Genomic DNA, 19391 nt, shown 5'->3' with positions numbered 1-19391 from the left:
GAAATTGTAGTAATAAAATTATAAAGCTGGAACAAAAGTTAAGTTAAAAATACTGACTAATGATGATTAAAGACTTCTATTATCACTATTTTTTAATTTGTTGAGTTAGTTGAATACGACCAATAATCTATCATTTTAGGAACTCACGTTTTTTGTTTAACTTTTATTGTATAACTCAAATATATATATATTTATTAAGACATTGTACGCGCCGGTACTATGAGACTAGTTGATTTTTAATAGTCCTAATGACAAAGGGAAGTCAGTGTAGCGAAACATTAAACTAAAAAGTGATCCAAGATTACTTTATCTAAATATTTTGGTTCACTATCCTTCTATTTTTAATGGCATGCAGTCAGCTATTAACTGGTCAATAAAGTACTTCACAATTACCAAGAAAGTAACAAAGAGAGATCAAGGCTTTTCCCAAAAATATAGAAAAGTTCCACTAAGGAATTTAAAAATGGAATTTGGATTGTCAAAAAGTGCTGCCATTAACACTACATTAACACTACATAATTACAAAGGCAGCTTACAATGACAAGATTGAAGGATTAATGTTAATAATGTTGTCTGTAATTCTAGTCCTTGTTCCTAGACCGATCTTTGCGTTGACCACCAAGAATACGAGAAATCTGAAGACCTCTACTGAATGCTTGGTTGAACAACATACGAGTTTGGAACTCGGACACAAATGGAAACCATGCCAAGAAAGCAACCGGAGTGAACAGAAGCAATCCCATCAAAATCTCGTATCCACGAGCTAGAGTCCGAACAGATCCCCAGAATCCAGCTCTTCGAACAACAGGCTTCAATGCTTGAGCAATCTGGGAATAAAAATGCAAATACAAGGATATTAAAACTACAAATAGGTTTCCTTCATACACAAATGGCAAAAATGCCAATTAACATTAAGTTCTTGCTATTTTACTTTGTCATTCTGGATAGGCGTGCATCCTCATAGAGCGAGGTGTAGAAAAGATCAATGAAAGACTCACGTTCTTTAATAGTCATATCAAGGCCTATAAAGTTCTATTTTAACACAATCAAACAATAGCGAACCCTCTATATCAAATGTTATTTATTCTCCTTTAATTAAAATCTTTACTCATATTTTAATCTCCATAACTCTATTGTGTTCACACATTTTGGTTGAAGTTCACAAAAAGAAAATGTTTGTAGTTGAAGTTCAAGAAGAGTATTTGGAAGTTGAAGTTGTGAGTGAGAGCCATTATAGCACTTGAAATACCCCTCAAACAAGTTTTTCAATATTTAATATTGAAGTTCAATATGTGCAAAAACTGAAAAATATTATCTATGGCCAAACGGTTTACTTCGTTTTGTGCTTAAGGCTTTTCAAAAGGTATCTTTGCTTCAATTGTTTAATGAGTAATATTATTGATTTGCAAGAGCACTATTCTTTGTAAGTATAACTGCGGATTAGATAGATACCTTGCACTCCTTGTAGGCGGGGATTACTTATTATACTAGTATATCTCCATAGTAGTACAGACAGCTGAGTTTGTGCAGTTGTTAATATTGACTACCAAACTTCTACCAACAGACATTAAAATGCAGCTGACAAAAGAGTAGCAAATAAGCACTAAAAGTTTCCCTTGTACAACTACGCCTCAATCCCAAGCAAATCGGGGTCCAAATTTTACTTACAACACATGTCAATTACTTGTTCATCATCGCAAGGAAAACATTTGTCATATTTCTATCTTTAGTCTATGCTCACAGCTCGGTTAATATAATGAATCAACAATTCTAGGTGGAATAGCACCAAAGCATACTTATTGGTCTTATAGTATATACGCCGAGTATGGGAAATCTTATTGGATCGCCAATATGAGATCTTAATGCATAAAGATGGACGAGAAAATATATAGAAGAGAACATAAAAAGGATGATGACTAACCAGAAGCATGCCCCAGCCAGTTGGCAAGAAAGCGAGAACACACACCACCATGTCTTTAGGAGTCATATGGAGCAGTGTCATCAGAATCACCAGTGTTGCAACAAATGTTAAGAATATCAATCCCTTTATAATACGGAACACGAGTTGGAGATTTGCACTGAACTTTCGTCGACCGACAGATATTGTCTGAAAATATATAGAAAAATAAATCAGAAAAACGATAAAAGCATAATAATACTTGGTCTCAGGGTGTGTTAATTTAAAGGGGTAGTTATTGACACTGTCTTGATCATTTTTTGAGTTATCAAAGCAACAGCAAAGAAAAGTCTGATCTCATCCTGATTCATTTCGAAGCATTCCATATTTTTCAGGTAAAATTTGAAAGCATCTCACGATTAGAGCCCAGGTTTCAAATATACAGACATACTTCCATTTCCTTTGGATCTCAGGCAGAGAAAAATGCACTTATTTTTTAATTTATGTTGTACAGATTTTTTTGTAACAGAGAATGCGAAATAATTCGGTCTTACCTTCATTACAAAAAGTACCAGAAATATTACTAACCATGAAGCACCGTAAACCTGCAATTCATGCAGAAATATTAGAATATTGAACAGATGACAATCTTAGAGCAAAAGAAGAAGGGTCACAGTCCATGGCATACCAGAAAACTCTGATTTGTCATTGTGATCTTCAAGTGATAGACGAGCCCATACTGATAGATAAAGAAGCGCAAAGACAACAGAATTTCAGCAACAATACCGCGTATTCCAGAATGCCTAAGATGCTCTTGTTCCTCCTCCCACCATGATTCCCAACTTTTCACTGGGGGGACACCAATACCTCCTCTGTTGCTCATCCACTTATTCCAATCAGTCCAATCATCAACTATCTTTTGCCATTCAAAACCAGAGGGATTGAAGAGGAAGGGAGCAAAGAGCCAGGTTCCCACCATGAACCACATTGACACAGTGATCAAGACATATGCAACAGCTCCTCTATAACCTTGCCCAAAAATTTGATAAACGAGCAATAGTATCATTAGCTCAAGTCCCTTGACAAAGTGGCTACGGGAGTAGAAGCGATAGTTATCAGCAAACTTAGCATGAAAGACCACAAAACCACGGCCAGTAGGCCTATATTTTGCACCTCCATGGAGCAATGTTCTTCCATAATAATGGGTCTTCGTTCCAAGTGAAAATGTGAAGAATACTGGTGCCAACTGCAGTTGCATCAGTACAAATTCACTGAGTGCTGTGCGGAATCCCTTTTCCAAGCCAATCTCCATCATCATAGGGAGGGCCATCAAAAACCCAATTTGCACAAAAGACTGAGAAGCAAGAGCCACTTGAAGAGCTTTGTTGTTCTTGATAGACGGTTGCTTACTCAGCCCTTCCTCAAGTCCACTAAGGACAAGGTAAAGGCGGCCGTAGAGGAACACATATACGGTGAGGACAGTAATCTGCCAGAGGCAAGCAAAAAATACTTCAGGGGTAAATTAAAAAAAAATAAAAAAATACAATCATCATTGAGTGAAGTCTGAGATACATACCAAGGTACTGAAATAGAAACCAATGGTAGTGAAATAACATGATAACATTCTGAAAAAGTCAAAACGATGTCCAAGCCTGTATAAATCCCGACTCAGGGTCTGTTCTCCATTGCCATTGGCTATTTTGGCCTCAAATAGAGATATCTGATTAAGTCCCACGTCCCTTCCTTTACCAACTTGAATGTATTCATGGTGAGTAACATTGCCTTCACGAAGTGTAGAATTAAAGCCTACAAAGATCATAAATTAAGAAATTAGCTTCTCATGTCAAACTGTACGAGTAGTTGAAAAAGATAAACAAAAACATAAAGATGTTTTCAAACTTCACAAAGCTTGGACCTACCAGCAAATATGTCCTCACTTAAGTTAATAATCTTAGAAGCTTTGCTGACTCCACCCCTTGTAAGGTGGAATAGTCTGTCAAAAATATCAGGGTGCCCATAATGGAATCGAACCCTGAAGAAATATAAAGTGGAAGTTATTATATTGAAGTGGGGAAAGCGCCAACACTCATATAGGACTTCGACATGGATGAATGAAGCATGTCTAAACAAATTTAAATAACCCATTGTCATATTTAAAAGAGAAGCACATAGTAAACTAATAGTAGCACAGTTCCATGACAAATGAGGACCAAGTATTTGGAGAAGTTCTAGATTATCAAATGCCAATTTTATTTCATAAAGCTGATGCATTCATATTATCTCTAACTGCAAGACAATCTATAAATCCACACAACTGCTTGTTATGAATGAACTGCGTGTACTCCAGTACCAACGATGATTATCGAGCGGTCCTTAGTTTTAAGATGTAATAAAACTGCTCAGTGTGGTCCTAACTCAGTTTTAAGCTTTGTCTTGCACAACTTCGAATTCTTGACAAGTTGGAATGAAGTAGGAGACTATAAGTCACCTTATACTTAATTGGTAGCAACACCAGAAACAGATGCCTGAAAAAGCGTATCCATTGAACTATCTATCTCATTACATAATTTTTTTTTATTTTAAAAAGAGCTAATATTTGTATAAATGGATAATGCAGTTCTCTTTTATAGATCTTATTAAAAATTCGTTTACAGGACTTATAACTTAGAAACAGAAACAAGGATGAGACTGGAAATTGAAATTTCTTACTTCAGAGGGTTTGCCAGTAGTCTCTGACCAATTGTCACAAAACTTGTCTCTTGATTTGACATAAACCACGCGAGAGAAGAAACACTGCATCAGACACAAACAAGAGAGAACTAGTATTCAAAGAGAACAATTTAAAATACTAAAAATATGGATAAAAAAAGATTCAGGACAAGTGAAATACTATTGTAAGAAGTGTTTACCTTCCAGTAAATATGTGCTCCCTCAGCCCCAGTATACTAGGGAGCCTCACACCATCGTGTTTCTTAAGAAACTCTTGAAGCAAATTCCTCATTTTTAAGGCTTCCTCCATGTAGTTATCCTAGAAATGGATATTTAATGTCATAAATTGGAGAGATTGAAATCAACATCTCATGTAGTTATAATCACTTACCTGATTCATATCTATAGTTTGCAGCCCTTCTCCACGAGTGAAGATAATAGCATGATTCTGGTTTTCAGGCTTTCCCTCACCCAAGATAGCAGGGCCTGGAAGTTTTATACGGTAGATATCCTAAGAGAAGAAAACAAAATAAGTTTTAGAATGCATAGTTTATATCCATTCCATTCATTAAAAAAATCATCAAAATAACCATTCAAAAAAAAAAACTATACTTTTATTTTGATAAGGTAATTAATTTTATTTTATTAACAGTTGGGGAAAACCAAGCCGTATACCAAAAAAAGAGAACCTACACCAAAATATGGTTCTCAACAAAAGAGGCCCAATCCTCTATACCTCATGAGCACACCAAAAAGAAACTAGGAAAAAAAAACTGCTTTGCAACTTTACAAAAGTTTGTTCCACCCCATAAAATGCCCTCCTATTTCTCTCTTTCCAAATAACCCACATGATTGCTACAAGGACAACATTCCATGCCCTTGAACTTGCCTTCCCCCTACTATGGGGCCAACTGTGCAACACCTCCTTCACAGTGCCCGGCATCACCCATTGCACCCCAAACAAAATAAGGACCGCTCTCCACAAACAATTAGCCGCTTGACAGTGCAATAGGAGATGATCCACATCTTCGCCCGAGCTTTTGCATGAAACACCAACTAACATAGGTGAGGTGATCCTTCTCTTTCTCAAATTTTCCGCTGTCAAAATCACTCCCCTCGCCACCAACCATGCAAAGAAACACACATTTCTCGGTGCTCTAAGAATCCAAATAGAGTAGTGAGGAAAAATATGTTCCTCTCTGTAATAAGCTCTTATAAAACGACTTAACAGTGAATAATCCATTCTTAGTCTCTCACCATCTCTATGTATAAAATAAGTTGTTCAGTGCGTCCAGCTCATACAGAATCTCCACCAGATTGTAAAATTCATCCATCTCACAATCTTGTAGGTTCCTCCTGAATCTCAAATCCCCCCAAAACACTATACTTTTCTGACTACTCCAAATAATGTCTAGATTGCTTTGTAAATTGTATTAAAAAAAACTGCCTTCTATTTCCAAGAAACATTCAAAAAAGTTCCCATGTAGTCAAGTTGTGATTAGTGATGTCAACAACTTGAAATGATGCCTCCTGTGAAATCAAAGCAATTTGGTGCCTCCCAATAAGAGAATTTTGGCATGACAAGGGCTTCAAATGTGGTGAAAATGGAATAGCATTTAATAAGCTCCTCAGTCCTCATATCTTGTCTTTTATCCCATCAAAAGAAACATATGTGATAATCGTGACAAAAGATTATTTCAGACTTCTCTTACCTGATCCAAGTTTTGACCAGGCTCGGAAGAATTTGAAATGGCAGCTTTGGCAAGGGTGGAATAGTAGACCTTTGGATTAACTTTCTTGGACCTGTCTTTGCTTGGTTCTTCAATTTCATCAATATAAGCAACACGCATGGATGGGTACCTATTAACCGAAATATATAGATGTTAGCACATTGCATTATCAGGTGGACAAACTAAAAAAAATGACACATACGTTGTCATAAGCCGGAGAATATCTTGTGCACGTTGATCACCAGATCGCTTTTGTATACCATATAGCTGGCATGAGACAACATATGTGAATTTCATATCAGCCACTGCTTGACATTGTGCCCAAAGAGACCTCTCTCCCTTCATCTGATCCTCGTTTAACTCAATAGCCTTATACCCCTCCAACAAATCTGTTCAACATAGAAAAAGTTTAACTTATAAATTCAGGTTAAACGGCAACTAGGATTTTATATGCAACTCAAGGATTCTGAGATACTAGTCAATTACCATCATCCTGGGCCATATCAAGGAAAGATTGAAGTTCCAGAGCTCTGCGGTAATACATCATCCCTCTCACTAGAAATTAAACAACACATTAATCCATCAAATGTATGAACAAATTGTAAAGGAGTCTTACTAGAAATTGTTAGACTGAAAGTTTAGGCAGAATGGGGAGAGGATTTAAGAGGGGAGGGGGTAAGATAGAAAATATTGCAAAATTAACTACGAGATCTCTTTTATCCTCTTGTGCACTCATCAAAGATCAACTCCATACCTGTCCTTGTTAAAGTCTGCCCTCTATATGAAGCCCAATGTCGGAGTTTTTCTTCTAAATCAGGAGACCATTTAAACCTGAGGTCGTCTTCACTGGTACAGTCCACACGCTCAATGAAATTGAGCCATTCATCTGTATGCCACCATTATAAGTTCAGTGAAAAAAACAGACAAAGAACCAGAAAAGGAGAAAAAAATTATTAGCAGTTGATCATGTGATTAACACCAAAAAACTAAATAAATCAAGTCAACAAGCAAACCTGGATAAATTTTCTGCAAATAGAACAGAATGGAAACACCATCTTCATTTTGTTTATCCAAATCATCTGATGAGAAAAGGACCTCTTCCGTGTAGTATGGGGTCAAGACACTAAAGTAAGAAAGATCAAGAAACAAGTCACCTACCTCTTCTAGTATATAAAATCTCTAAAACAATTCAACCATATTCCATAATCCATGTTTTAAGTAAATTTGGATAAGCTACACATACTTACATTTAATGTTGTATCCCACTAGAATTATCCAACAATTGCTTGTTCTCCAGTTCTATACTGTTTCTTGTTGCTTATTCATAAAAATGTTCCGAGATTGCTTTCATTCATTAAGACATTTAGTGGGTAATACTATATTGATCCTTTGGTTCATGCTGTGTAAACTTCAGGCTTTAAATTAATATTCATTTTTTTTAGGGAAAAGGGCCAATTTAGCCCCTAACTATTCGAAATGGACAATTCTGTCCTTCATTTCGTTCTTGTCCTACAAGTGCCCTCGTCGTCAGCCAAGTTGCTCAAAAATGCCCTCCCACTAAAATTTTGGTTTGATTAGGAGCTGGGTTTCTGAATTGGATAGAAAAATGTTACTGATTTTTCTAAGTTTTATTTGATTTTTTCTCAAAATTTGCTCATAACTTGACTTACGAGAAAGAAAGCATGTTTCGGACTTTCGGTGCTGTGGGCATTTCCATGAACAATGAATTGGAGAAAAAGGATATTCGCCTCCTAGCTTCTAAGTTGGACGGTACATCCATTGCCGACTCCTTTACTGTAAGCAGTAAGTACAACCTTTTGATCTGTGGAAAATTGAAAACAGTTACAAAAAGAAAATGAACTCTAATAGCAAATATATCTCCGTCAATTTGACCTACTTTCTCTTTCCAAGCTTCTGATTCAGGAGTAGGAAATTTGATAGCTCCGGCTGAAGCAAATAGCTGATATTGCTGATCAAGAGGAACCATTCCTTCATATCCTGAGACTCCATGGATGGAATCTACCAAGCTGTTTGGTTGAAAAGAAAAAAGTCCAAACAAAATTTATTTGTCACATTCACGAATAACGTGGAAGATTAACAATTATAGACAAGAGAAAAACCTTGATACATGATCTTCCATCATTATATCTCGCGTAACAACTTCTAACATGTCCTGGAATAGAAGTACAACTTGATCCCTGTCCTCCTGCCTATTGTCTAGCTGTAAAAACAAAACAAAAAATCAGTTTTAATTCAATTTCCCGATTTATCAGTAAGATAAGTTGGATGGCTAGAAATATCCATAAAAGTGACTATGAAAAGAATACAACGAGAAAGGACTTGGAAAACCTACCAAGTACTTGATAAGCTTAACAAACAGCTCATATAGACTGGGAAGAGCACTCATCTTGAGTTCACTAGTTAAGTCACCAGCCTCAATATGCTTGTCAACTTCTGAAAAGATATACTCTATAACCCTGAATAACAACACACATAGAGAATTTACAAGTGAGGAAAGCTATCGGAGCAAAGGAATGGCAGAATAAGTCACTATAATCTGGCAGAAACTTACTCCTTCTCACGACGACCAGAAACCAAAACTTTTATCACATTGCGAAATGAAGCATAGCACTCACAAACAGCAGATGACATATAAGGGTCGGCCTCTATCCTCTTTTTCAGCTCACGGTCCTTTCCATTGCTATCCTTAGCCATATCCACTGCTATTGGAATCTATTCATACGATTTGAATGAGTCAGAAATCAAGTGAATAAAAAGGAAGATCAGCTACTGATTGTTGGATGAGGGCATGAAGAATCAAAAATAGTTAATCCAATAATATCTCAATATGAAAAAACTAAATATATAGGATTTTGTCAAATGCCATTGTGAAATAAGTCTCGTTTAGTGCCAAACTACAGAGCAAATTCTTTTACCAATCCAGCAAGTTTGAGACCGAAAATAAAACAAAAATGAAAAAGACATAACCTTGCTAGCAAGCAAAAATGGCGGCCACTGCACGAGATCCAACTCACGATCAGCCCAGTAAGGAACAAGCAAAAGGTCCATCTCACTGAAAACGAATGCAAAGCATAACATAGTAAGTAAATGCATAACTTTGATTACACACCCAAAATGAGGGCGACGGAATGGAAAAATCATGCGTGTAACATTTCAAATTACCGATTGCTAATAAGATCTTCCTCCCTAAAACTTGTTATTATTTTATTCCACAACTGAGCAAACCTTGCAGCTTCCTTTTCCTTGTTGGATGGTACCTAATATACGATCACATGTATACGAAGTTCAAGTTAACTTCCTGATCACTTCCTTTTTAATTTTGTTCCATGCTGAAATAAATCCAGATATTCGATATTGCAGACCAAAACGTGGAAGAAACCTAACCCTGTTGAACTTTCGGGAAAATGTTGCCTTTAGTCCTTTCTTTTTTGGTTGGTCGCCCTTTTCCTCCGGTATCAAACAGGCATTAAAAGCACTTGGCAACGACTGGAACCTGGACCTCAGCATTCCTAAGGTTCGAATCTGAAAGCAAGACAAGAAATTAGAGTCCAATAAAAAGCACATCTAGTTCTATTAGCTTATCATCTTATTTTGTTAGAATTTGCAGAAGCAGCTTATACTTACAGACTAAGCAATCTAAATTATGCTCATTGTTTAAATTATTATAATCAAAGATAAATTAAGACAAAAGACCACAGAAATGAAGCAGTTAGCCACCAACCTCACCAAGCCTACGAAATGCTCCATAAATACCACCGAATAGTGTGGAGAATATGGCATACCATATCTGAGCATCCATGAAATAAACCTACAATGAAGTAAATCCAACCAGTGTATTAGCTTAAACTGGAATAAACTACTAGTGATTACACCATGCCTCTGTTAAAGATTATCCGAACAAGGAGGAGAATCGTACAAGGATAACTGGGGCCCAAAGAGCGATAACAACACCAATGTTGCTGCTTGCTGCAAATCAAAATAGCCACGTCAGGACCACGCGCAGAAGGGCATAATATCAAATAGCTCAAAGTTCAAGTCAAGTTCATTACCGTGGGGAAAAAACTCATGCCACTGATAAGTGGTAATGTGGACATTCATAATCTTTTTTGTTGGATCCACTAAAGGCTTTATCTGCAGCAAACAACTTTTCATTGTCAATATAACTCGTAAAGCAGGCAACTTCTGTGAATATACAATCTTGATTCGTACTTAACAAAAGAAAGTCAAATACCAATTCATAAAACACTATAGTAGGACAAAAGTGTCTCCAGAGTAAGAGTGTAAGACAATAGCCAGCTATTGGCCACGTAAAAAGCTGATGCATATTACAACTCAATCTTCTAATATGAAAGTGACATTGTCCTACCTAGAACCTAATACATCTAACGACAATTAATAAATAAAACAATGTGCTTCTAAATTATATGACTTGCTTTTGACAAACTAAAAGGTAAGAGCTGGCAACATAATAGGAATTACCTCTACATAGAAACTGAATGCTAGTTTTGTCGCAATTAAAAGTACCCAGAACATAGTGTATCTGAAATTTAGAATAAAAACTAATCAGATATAAAGTAGACCCATCGACATGAAAGTTTAAATGCTTCGACTTGGTGACGTCTTACTTGAACAAAGAAAAAGTGCTCTCATGCATTCCCCTACCAACATAAAGCCGAGGCTGCAATTGACAATAAAAGTCGTATCAGATTTCTAAACATACCAATAATTGCTCTTAAAAATGTACAAATGAGTCAAAAAAAAACATGTACCTGTGACCACCACATCATCAGCATCACAATTTTGTAGTGTGATCTCTCTAGGAATCGACGGACGAAGGGAAAAAGAAAGAGCAGGGCAGCGAGCATATTGGGCGACAAGTAGATTACCACAGCCAGTATAAACAGTGAAGGAGAATTTGAGTTGTTGCCAAACCAATTCTTAATGGTTTGGGCAAATGAAGGAGGATTTTCCCATGTATAAGCATATGTAACAGGTAAAATGACCACCCAAGCAGCTGCGGATATGACCTTCAATATGTATCGTAGTTTAACATAGAATGACATGCTGTGCCTAGCTTTCCAATTAAGAACCACATCAAGAGCGGCTGCAACATTTTAAGGCAAGTTATTATGTAAAAATAGTGCCGCAACAAATATCAGAGCACTGCTCTAGGGATCACCAAAAACAACAACCATCCACATAAACAAATAACTTTTTGATGAGACTTTTTACCATTCACAACTGCATGTGTGCAATCAAACCATATTTGTATGGGTTAATACACATTTCACTGGAAGAAATATCTTTTTGCAGAGCATCAAATGCTAAATAACTTTTTTTAATAACGGCGTTGTGCTAGGTACTTTTTACCTCCATTAACACAGCTAGCAAATACGCTTAAGCAAATAGAAAAGATTCACCTATTGTCGCATCCAAATAACTTTTATCATAAATTCTGTTCAACAAATTGTTGCTAGTAGCTCATAGTACTTTAGCTTAACCAAAAAAACACTTAAGCTTTAGTCTCAAAAGTACAAAGAAAAATAATCCTTCATTTCTCAAAAGTCACTTGCTGGAAACTTCCAATTTTATCATCCATAAAAATTGCACCAACCATGTAGAAAAATATTAGTGCAGCAAGGTGGGACAGAAGGTAGCAAACTTTGAAAGAGCTTCAATTATAATATAGTTTGCTATGCTGCAGAAAAGAGAAATGAATTTTACAAACCTTGCCCAAGCTTCAAAACTGCAGCTGTTATAAACACACTCAATACTTTCTTGAAAACATCTGAAGTGAAAACCATGCTCAGCTCTCCTGAACCATTCCAAGCAATAATTATCATTGCCTACACACAATCAACAATACCTTGTCAAATTATAATTGTCAAGAACATAAAGATAATGGACAACCTAGCCATGGTCACAAAAAGAAGAAAGTACCTGTAAGCACAATATGAAGAAGCTCCACATTCTGTCAAAGCTCCTAAAGATATGCAAGAATGATCGTATCTCAACGAAATTAACTTTCCCCACCCAGCGATCTCTAGAAGGGTTGTTTTCCTGGATTTCACAATTAACTTTATATAATTAGTTCCTGAGTTTATATCATCAGGGATAAAGTTCTATTGAACTTCCGCAAAACAGCGGATAATCTGATGCATTAATCACGTAAGCTTATGGGATACAGCACAATGACATTGGTACTGTAACACCATATAGTAAAGAAAACTACAATTTCATAGGGATGGAGGCATGAAATGCTAAATAAATTGACAATGCCGGAAAAACAGTGAAATGCACATAACATGGTGTTATTAAGATGACTTCTGCCGCTAAAACATTACCCCATTTCTCTCAGCACGAAGTTCTTCCACAGGGAGGCAAAAGAAATCAGCATCAGCGCGCATGGGCCAACCTAACCTGAAGCAGTCCACTGACCTACAGTTGTATGCGTAAAGTCAGAAATGAACAAACTATTGATTAACTGAACCATAGAAAAAAAACAGAAAACGGAAAGGTTGATTACCAAAAGTATTCATTTAAATCATCATAGTTCCTCCACTGGGAATGCTTTGCTTTTCCTCTTCTGCTCCTAGCAGCTTCCTGAAAATGACAGAAAAGGGCATAAAAAGAATTTCCCTCAAGTTCTAAAGAAAGGTAAAAATACCAAAACTGGTTCTTTTTAATACAACAGATTTAAGAAGAATAGATAGCTCTGAAATGCATCTAATACCCGTGCAATCACTTCATAAATAGGAGTAACAACTTTTCTCAAGAAAGCCTCCTCTTCCCCTCCATAAGCTGGCTTAACATTTTCACCGGTCATGGGACTAACATTGCCAGCCAGCATGCCATAGAGTTCAAATGCCATCTATATGAGAAACCTATGTGTGAGATCCAAATGCTTTAATGTAACAAGAAATATCTGAAGCATATTATAAAAGGCAAATTGTAACAAAAATATAAACAATTGACCAAAGCAGCTGAGAAGCTGGCAGATAAATGCAACATACGGTGTTGACGAAAATGAAATGTACCATGGTAATCTTATTTAACCCTCTTGACAAGTAGAGTAGCTAGTTTATGAAATTATACTCTCTTCTAAATTTACGATTATTACTAAATCTTTTTTTTAACCTTGCGTGTTACTCATATCACAAAGCAGCAACCTTCCACACCACCAAAAAGAAGAAAACTCCTCGAACTGTTAGCAGAAGAAAGTATTAACATGTGAGAGAACAATTTGATGAAAGCTAACGCCGTGTAAGTACGAGCGCTTTACAGCTTTGCTCTCATCCAAAATCCAGCAACAAAGAACCCACTAATTACATCAATGTCGACTTCTGCATTTTTATTTGTGATGAATTCAAAAAATAAGATAAGAAAAAGAATCTATATGTTCTTCAAAATTTGTTCAGATTTCGAGAAACATTAAAAACCATCCATCAAGTTCTTAAAACATAAGCACTTCTAAAAGCTTACATGATGGTAAATGTAGCATAGGCATTCTGGCATGAATCTTAAATTTGCAGCTTCCCCCCATATGAGAAGATACAATCCCATGTATAATAATTTACGCTGCTGTACTTCCTGTTGTATGGTTGGCAACCTACAATTTTGACGATTAAGAAAAGATCAACACATACAAATGCAAGATGAGCTTAATTTGCAAAGTCTTCGGCTCTTTGCTACAGACAAACACATCTACAAGAGATGCTAACGGAAGCTACAGGCAAATGTTATCCTGCTCTGAAGTACAAAGCATCAAAGATGCAGACTTCTATTCTCTATCTACTTTGATAGACAACAATCAAGAAAATATCTTAGATGAAAGTATGAGATATATTAGTTGTTTTCCTAAAAATCAGAATCACTTCAAGTGTTAATGTCTGAAGGCAGTAGGACATAACTATTTCAAGCATTTAAAGAGAAGCTCCTCACCATAAACTGCTTTTCCTGTCCAAATATTTGCACCATTTCTTGTAGTTTTTGAAAAGCTTCTTCATGACTTCATTCAAAGCACGCTCATCCAACTACGCAAAACAACACAATGAACAAGGAAAAAAAACATTATTTATAGGCAACTAGGGAAAATTGTAAGAGAGGGATTAAGCACATATTATCTGCAGTAACTTATTGTAACTCTTGAAACCTCCCCCCATGCACCAGTCAAAGCAGATTAATCAATCAAAAAAATTCAAAACACAAAGTATCTCTTCATATTCTTGTTATGGAATCCGTCCTTTAACGCATTATATTAAATCTGCATCAGTAGAACATTTAACAATTCCATTTGCTGTGAGCATAAAGGATTGACTACACATTGGGATTATTGAATTATGGTTCTCATCCACTTTAATGCATACTAGCATTAACTGCAGCGACCTATTGTTGTTCTTTTGAGGACCAAAATAACATCAGGAAAGTAAAAGGTCAAAAAAGCCAAATGAGGATACTGGTTTTGTTGAGAAGACAGTTCCTCCAAAAGTTCAAAACATGGAAAATAGTCCACGAAGTTCAAAATTTGCTAAACATGGCGCTATGGGACTTAAGAAGCTGCAAGCAAGGAGACAAATACACAGCAGATATCTACTTTCAATGTATTTATTTTTTTCAATATGAGGAAGACAGGGTTTTTTTCCTTTTATCAATCACATACATATTTCTTCAGCAAAACTAGAATCAGGTGTGGCAAAGAACATTTGTTGCAAAATAAGTATATAACAAGTGGAAATAACTCTTTGAGCTTTAGTAAAAACATGCTACCAAATTAAACAGCAACCAAGTAGAAATGCACTCTTTGAGCTTTAGTGAATTTAGCAACTCAAAAATACATTATGTTTTTTAACAGTCTCAAAGTCCTCATTGAGAGTTACTATGCTAAACATCTAGTAGTCTCTAACTGTCAGCAGGCAAGCAGATTTAAACAACGCAATCAAATTCAAGACTCCTATTAAAGATTGAAGAATGGCAATATTTCTTGACCAAGTACGACAATCCTCTCAACTAAAAGCATATTTATCAGTTGAGGGAAAATTTTGATCACTCATCAATAACAGAAAGCAGTATCATGTCCCAAACCTTGGGTTGCTGGTCAGGCTTCGGATACTGGCGTATGTGTACATTTGCAAGCAGCAAAATGAGATGCTCCCTCTGATTTGCAACATTATCTTTCTGAGAAGCAATTGACAAAAAAATGAGCTCAACAAAGCATATTGATTTTCATCCTAACTGAGATAATCTTTCTTCTAAACCTCAAAAGATGTATGAAATAGCATGAAAATAACACTGAGAATAAAAACGAATTGCTACCTGAAACCCAAACATTGCTTGAAGCCAATCAAGAATATCTTCATCTTTCTTCTTCTTGTAATCCTTGGGCCATGGAAGACCTCTTGTATTTCTGAGAGCGTAAACAGCAGCCTGAATCTGTCAAAGGAGGAAAGGAGAAGTGGTTAAAGCAATAAATGTGAAAAGGGAACGGCAAAGGTAAAGAAATGCTTATAGTTGGAAATCCTGTCTGTGAATACAAACCTCAGGAAATCTCATAATTGCCTGATTTACACTATCAGGATCCAAAGGAAGAATATTATAAGGGACTAAAATCTGTGTCTTCTCAGCAACTTTATCATGAGCTTCCAAAATCTGAGTAATGGACAATCAATAATCCACCACACACAAACAAAACAATGTTATAAACAAGGAAAAGCAGTAGAGTTATGGTAAGTCAAAGCTAGAGCTTGTAAAGTCAGCAGAAAAAGAAGGTTTAGCAACAATTTTGTTGAAAAATACTCTCATTCTCACCTCACGGTCGACTTCTACTGCTTGCGTCTGGTTAACTGCTTTCAAAACCTCAAAGAGTACGTTTGCAGTTTGGTATGCCTTAGTAAGTTGTGCACTGGAAATATTTTGAAAAGATGAGATAAACAACTTTCAGTATAACTAAAAGCGAGAAAGAGACCACTATGAGAAGGCACAACAAATCTCTAACAAGGGTGCAAAAGACCCACCGGTCTGCTTTCTCAGCAGCATTTTGCAAAGCTTGAATGTACTTTTTGTAGTAATGCTGGTAAAAGCTCTGCATTTCACGTGCATCACTTTTTTTAACCCTTCCAATCAAGGTTGGATCATTTTCCTGAGAAGTAAATTTGTTACAGACTTACATGAATTACAAATGGGCACAAACATATCTCAGGTCTTCAATTAGAACTGATTAATGATCACTCAAAAAGCAGAAAGCAAGAAATCGCACTGGGAAAAGAAAGCAAATATTGGACAAGAAAGAAAGGTGATAGCCCTAAAATAATGGCACGTGAGCTTTTAAGTTGGGCTTCCTAAGTAACATCTAAAGGGACGTTAGAAAAGAAGTGTCTACAAGAGTAAACTGCTAACTCATAAGAACTTTAACGACATGGAACAAACGCATACAAAGAAAACCCACTACCACAAGTAAACTTCATAGAAGAAAACAGGTTGAACAGAAAATATTGTCTTGAGCCAACCAACCATAAAACATGTCATTGACATATTATTAGGGAAAGAAAAATCCATGCTTGGCCACTTACCCTTTCAAGCCGTTGCAGGAGGGACGTTTTAAATTGCCGAACACCACGTCCACTAGAAGTGGGATCTAACCGATGAGCTTTCTCAAAAGCATAAAACCGACCTACAACCAGAGTAATGAGTCTGAATGTTAGAATAGAGAACTAGAAAGCATGTCTGTATAGGATCATGTCCATGCCCAGAATTTGACAATAACAAGATGAATAAGGTCACATTATCCGAATTAACTTGAACTATTTTCCTCTTTAGAAGTTCATAATTTGTAAAGCTTTACTCAAACCAAATATTCTACCTACTGAAATATAACCACCTTCAACTTTAATTACAAATTACCTCTCATATTTTAACTACTACTTAGACATTTTACCCAACTCCAACATCTTGTATTAATGCCGATAAACAGTGGTTGCCAAATTTGAAGAAAAGAGTAAAAACAAAATGTTGATGCCATCCTAATCTAATTTGAAGCTTGGTTAGTGAGAACACTCATAAGGTAGTGTCGACGCTGCCTCCCCCAAGCAAATCAACCAATTGAAGGCCAGAAATTTCATTTTTATGGTATGATGAGTGACCCCCCCCCCCCCCCCCGCTTCAAGTCCAAAACCTCATTTCATGTCCTAATCAACATAACCAATTAACTGTCTTGTTTCTTTTAATTTGACTGAGACCGCCATAGGTAGCTCATTTTGAGTTTCCTTTGGCATCCCTAGGCCATGCGACTCTAACTCCTGAGCATTATCTTGAAATCAGTACATTTATAATCTTAAAATCACTTTGTCAAAAACTCTTGCTACACCATTCTGACCCATATTTTTGTTTAAACATTATGCATATCTTAGGACATATATTGAGCGACTTCTACAGTTTCAGCAAAAAGATACCAGTAAATCTTCAACCCATCAGAAGAAAAGAAGTACTTCTAAAAGCTAAAGCCATCAGAATATACAAACAATAAACCTATTGAATTTAGGCTCTTCGCAACACCAGCCAATTACCGCCTTTTATGAATCACCCCTACTACAAGTACAACACCATGGTAAGAAGACATTATTAACATTAATATTACATTCCAAACGTGGGAATATTATTAGACCTTAGTAGATGCAATCAAACTGATTGCCCCTAGCATTGTCTGCCTGAAAGTAAAACTCAGAAATCCCATAGCAAACTCTCTCAGACAGCATTCTGGAGGACATTTTTCCTCCCATTTGATGTTTCTCAAGATAACTTGCCATTGACACACATTTGCCCATGATTGAATCTGTGAGTTCAATTTTTTTTAGTAAAGTAATCTGTGAGTTCTAACTTTAAAGCATTGTAACTGATCCAAAGAATGACTCTTCGTTTGTTGAATCATTAAATGGGATAAAAAGAATTCTAACTTGAACACGTTTCTTGTTGTTGAACTTGTAATGAGAAATAAAGGGAGCATTACAGCTGCTACCTGATTCTTTCGTTATCATGTTAGCAAAATGACTTAGAAGTTTTACAATTAAAGGTTCAAAAATGAATAACTATATAGATGCTTAATTAGAAAACAAGAAACATTTTTAGTCTCAGGAACTCACATAGATAGGCGACACGGGGGTTGCTGGGCTCAACTTCATTGGCAACACGAAGAATAGGAGCAATCTCCGCTAGAGACGATGGCACCACTTCACTATCAATCATTGACTCCCCAATGTTCCCCATCGTCTGTGTCCGTGTTATCCGCCGCTGCAGCGACGGCTCAGGGCCCCCTCTTGACGCCATTATAATTAACTTTCACACCCTTATCTTCACTTAAAAGGTCTGAATACGAATTCAATGTGCAATCACATTAGCATCAGGTAAATAAAATTAAAAGACTAAAAAAGAACACAAACAGACAACTGATGCAATATCAAGTGATTCTCACGGGCATAAAGTGAAAATGAGAACACTTGAGAAAACACAAGAACGAACAGAAAAAACACACAATATACACAGACAACTTATACATACAAAAGAAAAAAAAATTACTGCAAAAGACACATCTTGAACATCTATTAACATCCGTACAAAACACATTTTTACAGGTACAGTAATATCAAAACACCCAAAAAATATACCAAAAAACACCCAGATACAGAAAAAAATTAAAATTTGCAAGAAGATTGAAGAAAGAGAGAACAGTACATAGTGAGAGCTAGATGTCCATATACTGTTCAGTAATAAGCAGAAAACACTAGGATTTATCAAAGTAAAATAAGCTAAAGAGCTGCATTTACCATTGTTTGTTAGTTCAAGAAATAGTGATCAAGATTTTTAATAAATAAAAAAGATTACATTTTTACCACCACATTAGCATAAAACCAACCGGAAAAAAAAACACCCACATACAAAAAAAAGTACATAGTGAGAGCTAAATGGCCATATACTGTTCAATAATAAGCAGAAAACACTAGGATCTATCAAAGTAAAATAAGCTAAAGAGCTGCATTTACCATTGT

At 36.2% G+C, this 19391-nt stretch overlaps 1 protein-coding gene across 1 annotated transcript in view; it reads right to left on the bottom strand.

The window, feature by feature from the left end:
- Nucleotides 1-421: 421 nt before the first annotated feature.
- The window catches only part of LOC104102273 (callose synthase 3-like), a 19713-nt gene continuing 743 nt past the window's right edge, over nucleotides 422-19391 (bottom strand). The window contains exons 2-43 of the mRNA XM_009609955.4: nucleotides 18489-18711; nucleotides 16923-17023; nucleotides 16368-16492; nucleotides 16162-16255; nucleotides 15892-16002; nucleotides 15670-15786; nucleotides 15439-15531; nucleotides 14299-14390; nucleotides 13840-13966; nucleotides 13091-13228; nucleotides 12884-12960; nucleotides 12702-12795; nucleotides 12298-12417; nucleotides 12086-12203; nucleotides 11127-11461; nucleotides 10983-11035; nucleotides 10837-10897; nucleotides 10407-10488; nucleotides 10274-10323; nucleotides 10079-10165; nucleotides 9742-9879; nucleotides 9520-9614; nucleotides 9325-9409; nucleotides 8909-9069; nucleotides 8690-8813; nucleotides 8457-8557; nucleotides 8234-8363; nucleotides 8007-8158; nucleotides 7350-7459; nucleotides 7091-7222; nucleotides 6823-6891; nucleotides 6539-6725; nucleotides 6319-6466; nucleotides 4998-5117; nucleotides 4807-4925; nucleotides 4607-4690; nucleotides 3817-3929; nucleotides 3474-3703; nucleotides 2586-3383; nucleotides 2452-2502; nucleotides 1922-2107; nucleotides 422-827 (exon numbers count right to left, since the gene is read on the bottom strand). Of these exons, the coding sequence (XP_009608250.1) occupies nucleotides 582-827; nucleotides 1922-2107; nucleotides 2452-2502; nucleotides 2586-3383; nucleotides 3474-3703; nucleotides 3817-3929; nucleotides 4607-4690; nucleotides 4807-4925; nucleotides 4998-5117; nucleotides 6319-6466; nucleotides 6539-6725; nucleotides 6823-6891; nucleotides 7091-7222; nucleotides 7350-7459; nucleotides 8007-8158; nucleotides 8234-8363; nucleotides 8457-8557; nucleotides 8690-8813; nucleotides 8909-9069; nucleotides 9325-9409; nucleotides 9520-9614; nucleotides 9742-9879; nucleotides 10079-10165; nucleotides 10274-10323; nucleotides 10407-10488; nucleotides 10837-10897; nucleotides 10983-11035; nucleotides 11127-11461; nucleotides 12086-12203; nucleotides 12298-12417; nucleotides 12702-12795; nucleotides 12884-12960; nucleotides 13091-13228; nucleotides 13840-13966; nucleotides 14299-14390; nucleotides 15439-15531; nucleotides 15670-15786; nucleotides 15892-16002; nucleotides 16162-16255; nucleotides 16368-16492; nucleotides 16923-17023; nucleotides 18489-18672 (5838 nt within the window). The 5' untranslated portion in view covers nucleotides 18673-18711 and the 3' untranslated portion in view covers nucleotides 422-581. The remainder of the gene's footprint in view (nucleotides 828-1921; nucleotides 2108-2451; nucleotides 2503-2585; nucleotides 3384-3473; nucleotides 3704-3816; nucleotides 3930-4606; nucleotides 4691-4806; nucleotides 4926-4997; nucleotides 5118-6318; nucleotides 6467-6538; nucleotides 6726-6822; nucleotides 6892-7090; nucleotides 7223-7349; nucleotides 7460-8006; nucleotides 8159-8233; nucleotides 8364-8456; nucleotides 8558-8689; nucleotides 8814-8908; nucleotides 9070-9324; nucleotides 9410-9519; nucleotides 9615-9741; nucleotides 9880-10078; nucleotides 10166-10273; nucleotides 10324-10406; nucleotides 10489-10836; nucleotides 10898-10982; nucleotides 11036-11126; nucleotides 11462-12085; nucleotides 12204-12297; nucleotides 12418-12701; nucleotides 12796-12883; nucleotides 12961-13090; nucleotides 13229-13839; nucleotides 13967-14298; nucleotides 14391-15438; nucleotides 15532-15669; nucleotides 15787-15891; nucleotides 16003-16161; nucleotides 16256-16367; nucleotides 16493-16922; nucleotides 17024-18488; nucleotides 18712-19391) is intronic.

This window comes from Nicotiana tomentosiformis, chromosome 11, assembly GCF_000390325.3.
Source record: "Nicotiana tomentosiformis chromosome 11, ASM39032v3, whole genome shotgun sequence".
In the NCBI taxonomy this organism is placed as follows: domain Eukaryota; kingdom Viridiplantae; phylum Streptophyta; class Magnoliopsida; order Solanales; family Solanaceae; genus Nicotiana; species Nicotiana tomentosiformis.
Note: the sequence above shows the minus strand (reverse complement) of the source record. Positions and strands in the feature narration are given on the sequence as shown.